The sequence below is a fragment of the Labeo rohita genome, chromosome 1 (genome assembly GCF_022985175.1).
Source record: "Labeo rohita strain BAU-BD-2019 chromosome 1, IGBB_LRoh.1.0, whole genome shotgun sequence".
NCBI lineage: Eukaryota > Metazoa > Chordata > Actinopteri > Cypriniformes > Cyprinidae > Labeo > Labeo rohita.
Window position 1 is genome coordinate 47,795,447 of NC_066869.1, and position 9,528 is coordinate 47,804,974.

The following is a 9,528-nucleotide window of genomic DNA, read 5'->3' on the forward strand; positions in this document are numbered from 1 at the left end:
TTTAAAAATATATGAAAAAATCATAAAATATATTATTTATTTATTGTCTAAATCCTAATACATTATTAATGTTTTTAAAAAGTGTTTGCATAACTAATGCCATTGTCATTTAAAAATATGTGCAAAAAATCATATAATGTATTTATTAATTTATTTATTTAAATAAAATCCCAAAACATTATTAACGTTTTTAAAAAGTGTTTGTATAACTAATGCCTTTGTCATTTACAAATATATGCATCATATATATTTAAAAAAACAAACTGTAAAGTGTGATTATTTTTTTATTCATTTATTTGTTGTCAAAATCCAAAAACATTATAAACATTTTTAAATGTTTGTATAACTAGAATGCCTTTTGCCTAATAAAAATATATGCATTACATATACTTTCTTTATAATCATATCATTCGATTATTTATTTGCATTTATTTATTGCCAAAATCTTAAAATATTCTTAATGATTTTAAAATGTATTTGTATAACTTGAATGCCTTTTGTCGTTAAAAAAATGCATTATATATAATTTAAAAAAAAAATAATAATAGCATTATTTATTTATTTAGTCAAAATCCTAGAACATTATTACTCATATATGGGTGTTCTTCACTGAAGTGTGTTTATTGGGCGACTCAGATTGTGTTTGTCATTGACACTGACTGACACACATGTGTTAAACGTGTTAAATCACAGAAGTGTCATGTGCGGCATATACATATTTATATTATATGTATAAATCACTGGACGGATGATGTGCAGAAATACAGTAAACGGCTCATTGAACTCCTGTGATGTTTTGCACCGTCAGCCGTTTGGTCATGTAATGTGCTCCATCCATCTTTTTCAAGCTCTAAGACTTTTTATTAAAATAAGCAAATCTAAATCTCATCTCCTGCTGCGTGAGTCTCATACGGCGTCCAGAAGCTGAAAAGTCCTGCGGGCGACCACAACATTAATGAGGCCATTTCTCAAAGAATCTGCTCAGCTGGGTTCCTCAACAGCTTTAGGGTTTAAGAATCCTTTTTCCTTTACATTTTATGCATCCTAAAGCACAAAAACATGTTCATGCACAAGTATCAGAATTACATTTTATTGCTTTGACGATTATCAGCTGCTGACTACATAAAAACTCATTATCTGTGGAGTTTGTAGTAGATGAATAAAAACATTAATTTCTTTGACACCAAACTTTTAAACAGTATTGTGTCATTTTATTAATAAAATAACTGTATATAATCTAAAATAAAATATACTTTCTTTATTATTTTTTATAGCGTGCCTAGGAATTTTTCTTAAAAATAAAATCAAATCTCTGAAAAAATATTATAACATAAATATTTTTTTTTGTTTTGTTTTTTTAATGTTTTACTTATTCATTAAAAGCATTTGTATAACTAAAATAAAATAAAATAAAATAAATCTCTGAAAAAAATATTAAAACATAAACACATTTTATTTAAAAAGTTTTTAAAATGTTTTACTTTTTTATTAAAAACATTTGTATAACTAAACTAAACTAAACTAACTAACTAATATAAAACAAATAAATAAATAAATATTTTTTTTTATTTGAGTTTTTTTTTTTTTTTTTTTTTTTTTTCATTAAGCCTGGAAGGGCTATTTTATTTTATTTTTTTATTTTATTTCATTTTGTCATATGTTTTAAAGCCTGGTAAAGTTTATTTTTATTTTATTTTATTTTATTTTATTTAATAAAATAAAATAAAATAAATCATAATATTAGATGTGCCACTTTCTGTGGAGTCTGAGATTGTAGAAGATAATTGTTTGAGTATTTTTTGTTTTTTTATAAAATTCATTTGAACATCCAAACTTCCATTATTTTCCTTCCTTTTATTTTATTTTGTTTTATTTTATTTTTTATTTTTTTAAGGCATCATAAAATGTGTTTACTTCACCTTGTCTTAAAAAATAATAGTAAAAATATATCAATTTATTTAAAGCTTTGTCGAAACTGTACAAAACTGTCAGCTGTACTCACAGTAACACCAACTTAATTTTAATGTATTTTTAATAATTTTCCAGTGCAGTGGCAATATTTAACTGTATTCTGGGGGGGACGTTTGATCTTTGCTCAGCTAATTAGTGACAGTATTTATTTAATTGACAGTGCAGAACACAGACTGACCACTAGATGGCGCCACTATAACAGCTACAGCACATACTGAACTGATCCTCTGTCAGTTTAGTGCTGTGTTCATTAGCAAACCCCGCCCATCCCTCAGGTCACGTGATGTCATGACGCACAAACGCGGAAGTGTTTGTTGAAATCTATAGGGATTGTTTCATCTGCGTTTTAATCCTGTTTGGTTAATGAAAGGATCCCTTATATTACCGGTAAGAGAAACCGTTTTCTTCTGGTTTAGATGTTTATTGGATGGTGACGCGTGTGCGGTGTGTTTACATGAGACTGTCAATGACACATTGTCAACACTGATTTATTATCATAATGCATCATATCACACAAGAGTTCATGTGCTCAGTGTTGCTCTGTTTTCATGTGAACTGTGATATAATGTCTGATAGTTTGCAGTTTTAAATCAGCATATGAGCTTGACTTGAACAGAATAAAAAGTCTCTTGAAACTTTACTTTTCTGCTGTGTGCAACAACAAATCATGTATTTGTTATTTGAGAAAAATGTAGGCAAAGGTGATATAAAGTCATAAAAATGTTTATATGCGTATTTCTGTTTTATGACAATGGGTTTATGTATTTTTTTTCATGTAAGCGACAAATGTGTGAAAGCCTGAAAAGGTTTTTTTTATTTTGTTGTACATTAAAGCCTGGTAAGGTTATTTTTATTTTATTTTACATAGAAAAGTCTGGAAGGGCTATTTTATTTTTTATTTTGTTTTATTTTATTATTTTATTTTAGTTTATTTTATTGTATTATCTTTTAAAGCCTGGTACTGTTTATTTTTATTTTATTTTATGTAAAAAAAAAGTAGGGCTGTCAAACAACTAATCGCGATTAATCGCATACAAAATAAAAGTTTGAGTTTGCCTAATATATGTGTGTGTATTGTGTGTAATTATTATGTATATATAAATACAAACGCATTCATGTATATATTTAAGAAATATTTACAATTATATGTAGTTATTATAATTTTTAAATAATTGATAGTATATATAAATAAAAATATTTTGTACATAACATATTTCTCTTAAATATATGCATTAATTTGCGTGTGTTTATATATACATAATAATTACACACAGTGCACACACATATATTAGGCAAACTCAAAGTATTATTTTGTATGCAATTAATCGCGATTAGTTGTTTGACAGCCCTATAACAAAGCCTGGAAGGGCTATTTTATTTTATTTTATTTTATTTTATTTATTTATTTTATTTTTTTATTTTATTATTATGTGTTAAAGCCTGGTATGGTTTATTTTTATTTTATTTTATGTACAAAAGCCTGGAAGATCTATTTTATTTTATTTTATTTTATTTATATATATATATATATATATATATATATATATATTTTTTTTTTTTTTTTTTTTTTTTTTTATGTTTTAAAGCCCGAAAGAGCTATTTTATTTTATTTTATTTTTAGTTGTACATTTTAAAGCCTGGAAGGGCTATTTTTATTTTTTTAAGTAGAAAAGCCTGGAAGGGCTATTTTATTTTATTTTATTTTGTTGTATGTTTTAAAGTAATAGTAACTCAGTAATAGTTAAAAATATCTTCTCCACAGAAATACCAACCCAAGTCAATTAAGTCTTGTAGATTAATTTATCATGAAAATACAGAATGTTTTCTGTTAGTTTTTCTGTCTTTCTCCACAGCTCACTGTCAGTGTCATCTGTCCTGCAGTTGACATGACTCTTGTCTTTGTGTACGGCACGCTGAAGAAAGGCCAGCCCAACTACTTCAGGATGAAGAAGCTTGTCAATGGTCAGGCTATCTTCCATGCTCACGCTCAAACCGTAGAGCCATACCCGCTCGTGATCGCCACCAAATACAACATCCCCTTCCTGCTCAACATGCCCGGGACTGGTCAACGTGTCTATGGTGAGATCTACCGCGTGGACCAGAAGATGCTGGAGTTTCTGGACAAGTTTGAAGGTTGTCCAGAGAGGTACCAGCGCACCAAGGTCCAGCTGGAGGTGCAGGACGGCGACGGTGAAGGAGAAAACACACTGAAGCCTGGAAGCATCGTGGAGGCGTTTGTGTACAGCAAGAATACATATGAACCCGAGTGGCTCCAGACACCAACATATGAGAGTTATGATGCGTACGGTGATCACGGACTGACATATGTGATTCCTGAGGACAGAAGCCCTGAGTAATGACTGTATAGGTTCTGCTTACCATGCTCCAAAATTAACATTTTAAATTTGATCTTGCATTTTTACATGCAATATTGTAGTTTTGACATATTCATGTATGGAATATTTCAGAACACAGACAAAAAATGATCAACTTCTGATCTAGGATTTACATTCTCCAGGATCTGATCATTTAGTTTTATAAACTATTGGCAAGTGTTTGATTTTTAGTGTAGTGTCAGATGGTATATTAATGTTGTGGTACCATAAAAAGCAGATTTGTAAGGAAATATACATTCAAAGAACTTTAAAAGATTCAGCTGTAAAAGTAACTGGGATCTATTATAAAATATAAAACATTATGGACTATACTTCAGTACTGTATGTGTATATTCAGATATCAGGTACTTGTACACATGCTGTACTTCTGTTTATTTGTATATATGCTGTAGAAGTGTTTGTTACTATTACAAACTGCACTTTACAATAAAATTCAATAATTCAGAATGTTTTTGTAAATTGGAGCGTGACAATGGAGTTGAGGATCCAAATGCAGGCTTTATTTTACCAAGGTGTGTGCAAACAGACAGGGCCCAACAACAGCAAAACAACAACATCCATCCAAGGTAAACACAAAAGAGTAATCCAAGAAACAGGCAGAAAACAATTCAAAACAAGGTAAACAGCCCAAGGTCAAAAACACGAAGGTAAGGAAACCAGGAAACAAACTGAGGCTGAAGAAAATATACAATACTCAGCAATGAGTGTGTGAGAGTGTCCAACTTAAATAGTCCTCCTGATTGGAAACAGGGTTATGGGAAATGGAGTCCAGAGTATCTTTATCTTTCATATTGTAATAGAGTTTGGGTGAGTACTTTTTTCTACTCTTCAAAAAATATTTATCCTTCAGAAGTGTTTTGTTAGGATTACAACCCAATCAAACGCATATCTGCTTCATTTCATAAACTTTCTTACTATTTTTTTTTTTTTCATGTATAAGATATTTTCAAATGAGGGTAACATATAGAATGTATTTTAAAATAAATTCACTGTTATTTAACTCATAGATTTTCAAATTTTCATCTTCCTAAAGTTCTCACTTGTAGAGGTCAATTACTAAGATTGGTGTATTAAATTAAGAAATGGTTTATCCCATCTAGCAAAAAAAAAAAAAAAAAAGTTCCCCTTTAATATGTTATAAAAGATGTATTAATAATCGTTTTAGTTCTGTTTAGTTTTTTGATGCATTTTTGTACCATATATAGTTTGTTTGGAGTATATTATTTCTGTTTTTTATTAATAAATAAATGTTTTTTTTTTTTTTTGTTTTTTGTTTTTTTGACAAATGTTATAATTAATTTGTATATTTTGTATATTTTTTTTATGGTTTAGGTGGCTCTAAATAAGCCCTTTGGGTTTTCTGCCGCTCTTTGCATAGTATATGTATTGTACTTTTTTTTTTTTTTTTTTTTTTGTGTTTATTTTATTGTAAAAATAAACTAAACTGAACTAAAAAAAAAAGAACCAGGGACCAGTTCATAACAGTTTTATTTATTTATTAATTTACAAATGACAAATGCACACACACACACACACACACACACACACACATATATATATATATATATATAGTCAACATTTGAAGTGGTTAAAAAAAGTTAATTCAAGGGTATTGTTTTGATTGTCGGAAAACTTTGATGAAAGCTTTTGATCCACTTCAAAAAAAAAAAAAATAAAAAAATATATATATATATACACACTAATAATACTAATAATAATAATCTAATAATAGTAATCTGCTAATAAACAATGTATACTAAAGTTTTTGTTGTATTATGTATAATTCTCTTTTTGTTTCTCCGTTTAAAATAGAAATACAAATAGAAAGTATGTGTACCTTTAAACCCGCTCATCCTTCAAATAATAATAATAATAATAATTACGTAATTTCCTCATTTTTTTTAATTTGGAAGGCGGAAGTCTATTGCGTCTGTCAGCAGCAGTTGGTGCAGTTGACAAACCTGTTTCTTCCTGTCTTTACCCAAACTCACACTTTGACATTTAGATAATGAAGGGATTCATTATATTAGCGGTAAGAGAAATAGTTTTCTTGTGTTATTAGGAGTTTTCTCTGTTCCTCGCTTTTCTTTTTTTTTTAAATATCTTATAAATGCCTGTGCGAATTTTACTTTCGCTTTTAAATTAGCGGAAATTCAACATAGCGGAATTACAACAACGCAGTGCAACCACAAACGCACTTGTATTAAACATAGAACTTGTATTAACACAACGAATACAAATACACCATGCTATAGGCATAACATAAAATAACAAATAAAAATGACTGTTTTTATATGTCATACATATTTAGTGGATGATGTAAAACATTAAAAATGTTTGAACACTTATTTCTGTTCTAATGACAATTCAATTATTTAGCTGTTTTATTTGCTTGCATATGAGTGACACATGTATGAAAGCCTCGAATATTTTGTTTTATTTATTTAATTTTATTTTTTATTTATTTTTATTTTACTTTGAAGTGCTTAGTTTCCTACAGCTTTGTTTTATTGTTTGATTTTATTCTATGAATAAAAGCCTGGAAGGGATATTATTTTGTTTTATTTTTTATTTTTCTTTGAAGTGCTGAATTTCCTACAGCTTTGTTTCTGCTATGTGCAAATACAAATAATATATTTGGTATGTGAGCAAAATTTGATTTGATTTTGTTTTGTTTTATTGATTTTATTTTATTCATATTTTATTGTATGATGTAAAATCATTAAAATGTTTATACATTTATATACTTATTTGTTACGTCAATAAGATTATTTAGGTGTTTATTTCCTTGCATGCAAGTGACAAATATATAAAAGCATTTTATTTTATTTTATTTTTTTATGATATAAAATCATTAAAATGATTATACATTTATACAATTATTTGTTTTTATGTCAATATGATTATTTAGCTGTTTATTTCCTTGCATGCAAGTGATAAATATATAAAAACCTGTTTATTATTTTTTAATTTTTTAATTTTATTTTATTTTATTTTATTTGTCGTATGTTTTAAAGCCTGGTAAGGTTTATTGTTATATTATTTTATGTAGAAAAGCCTAGAAGGGCTATTATTTTATTTTATTTTATCTTAACATTTTAAACCCTAGATGGGCTTTTTTATTTTTATTTTTTTAAACTATTATATATATATATAATATATATATATATATATGAAAATATATTTAGTATTAAAATGAAAATGTCTGCTTATAAACATAAGATTATATGAAATTATAAAAATCTTTATACACTTCACTGCCTAATATTTGTAGGATTTCTATCAAGACACAAGGCCCCCAGTATTAAAAAAGCTCAATTTTATATCATTTTTAAGTGACATTAAACAAGAACATTTGCTTACTTTTACCATTTGTATAATGCTTGACATAGCATTAGTTATAAATTCAGTAATAGTTAAAAAAATCTTCTCCACAGAAATACCAACCCAAGTCAATTGAGTCATGTAGATTAATTTATCTTGAAAATACAGGGTTGTTTTCTGTTAGTTTTTAGATGTTTAATTGATTTTGAATGCTAATGAAGTGTCACTTTCTCCACAGCTCATTGTGAGTGTCATCTGTCCTGTGGTTCACATGGTTGATGTCTTTGTGTACGGCACGCTGAAAAAAGACCAGCCCAACTACTTCAGGATGAATAACACTGCCAACGGTCAGGCTGATTTCCTCGCTCGCGCTCGAACCGTAGAGCCATACCCGCTCGTGATCGCCACCAAATACAACATCCCCTTCCTGCTCAACATGCCCGGGACTGGTCAACGCGTCTACGGTGAGATCTACCGCGTGGACCAGAAGATGCTGGAGTTTCTGGACAAGTTTGAAGGTTGTCCAGAGAGGTACCAGCGCACCGAGGTCCAGCTGGAGGTGCAGGACGGCGACGGTGAAGGAGAAAACACACTGAAGCCTGGAAGCATCGTGGAGGCGTTTGTGTACAGCAAGAATACATATGAACCCGAGTGGCTCCAGACACCAACATATGAGAGTTATGATGCGTCCGGTGATCACGGACTGACATATGTGATTCCTGAGGACAGAAGCCCTGAGTAATGACTGTATAGGTTCTGCTTACCATGCTCCAAAATTAACATTTTAAATTTGATCTTGCATTTTTACATGCGATCTATTAGTTTTGACATATTCCTGTATGGAATATTTCAGAACACAAAAAAAAAAATCTTGAGGCATCCAAGATCAACTTCTGATCTAGGATTTACATTCTCCAGTATCTGATCATTTAGTTTTATAAACTATTGGCAAGTGTTCATTTCCAGTACTGTATGTGTATATTCAGATATCAGGTAATTGTACGCATGCTGTCCTTCTGTTTATTTGTATATATGCTGTAGAAGTGTTTGTTATTAATACACTTACTACAATAAAATCATTAATTCAGAATTTTTTGTAAATTGGAGCGTGACAATGGAGTTGAGGATCCAAATGCAGGCTTTATTTTACCAAGGTGTGTGCAAACAGACAGGGCCCAACAACAGCAAAACAACAACATCCATCCAAGGTAAACACAAAAGAGTAATCCAAGAAACAGGCAGAAAACAATTCAAAACAAGGTAAACAGCCCAAGGTCAAAAACACGAAGGTAAGGAAACCAGGAAACAAACTGAAGCTGAAGACAAATATACAATACTCAGCAATGAGTGTGTGAGAGTGTCCAACTTAAATAGTCCTCCTGATTGGAAACAGGGTTATGGGAAATGGAGTCCAGAGTATCTTTATCTTACATATTGTAATAGAGTTTGGGTGAGTACTTTTTTTCTACTACACTTCAAAAAATATTTATCCTTTAGAGTGTTTTGTTAGGATTGCAACCCAATCAAACGCATATCTGCTTCATTTCATACACTTTCTTACTATTTATTTATTCTTCATGTATAAGATATATTCAAGTGAGGGTAACATTCCTAGAATGTATTTTAAAATAAATTCACTGTTATTTAACTCGTTGATTTTCAAATTTTCATCTTCCTAAAGTTCTTGTAGAGGCCAATACTTGATAAGATTTAGGTGAATTAAATTATGAAATGGTTTATGCCATCTAGCAAAAAAAAAAAAAAAAAAAAAAAAAAAAAAGTTCCCCTTTAATATGTTATAAAAGGTGTATTAATGATCGATTTAGTTCTGTTTAGG

At 29.4% G+C, this 9,528-nt stretch overlaps 2 protein-coding genes across 3 annotated transcripts; both read left to right on the forward strand.

Annotated features, from left to right (window-relative positions):
• Positions 1-2,257: 2,257 nt before the first annotated feature.
• Positions 2,258-5,438, forward strand: LOC127174999 (gamma-glutamylaminecyclotransferase B-like). 2 transcript variants are annotated; one of them, XM_051125825.1, is made up of 2 exons: positions 2,258-2,358; positions 3,825-5,430. In XM_051125825.1, exons 1-2 carry the CDS (start codon positions 2,335-2,337, stop codon positions 4,326-4,328), a joined length of 528 nt encoding a protein of 175 aa, XP_050981782.1. In that variant the 5' UTR covers positions 2,258-2,334; the 3' UTR covers positions 4,329-5,430. The 2 variants fall into 2 exon arrangements, with proteins under 2 accessions (XP_050981782.1, XP_050981860.1); XM_051125903.1 differs by having other exon boundaries at positions 2,274-2,358; positions 3,853-5,438.
• An 842-nt stretch (positions 5,439-6,280) lies between these two features.
• Positions 6,281-9,104, forward strand: LOC127175323 (gamma-glutamylaminecyclotransferase C-like). Its single transcript, XM_051126370.1, has 2 exons — positions 6,281-6,399; positions 7,930-9,104. Exons 1-2 carry the CDS (start codon positions 6,376-6,378, stop codon positions 8,431-8,433), a joined length of 528 nt encoding a protein of 175 aa, XP_050982327.1. The 5' UTR covers positions 6,281-6,375; the 3' UTR covers positions 8,434-9,104.
• Positions 9,105-9,528: the final 424 nt, after the last annotated feature.

Bases quoted from the DNA above. Each gene is read 5' to 3' on its own strand.
- LOC127175323 (XM_051126370.1), top strand. From the start codon at position 6,376: ATGAAGGGATTCATTATATTAGCG. The intron at 6,400-7,929 runs GTAAGAGAAATA...CTTTCTCCACAG, and splicing joins AGGGATTCATTATATTAGCG to CTCATTGTGAGTGTCATCTG.
- LOC127174999 (XM_051125825.1), top strand. From the start codon at position 2,335: ATGAAAGGATCCCTTATATTACCG. The intron at 2,359-3,824 runs GTAAGAGAAACC...CTTTCTCCACAG, and splicing joins AAGGATCCCTTATATTACCG to CTCACTGTCAGTGTCATCTG.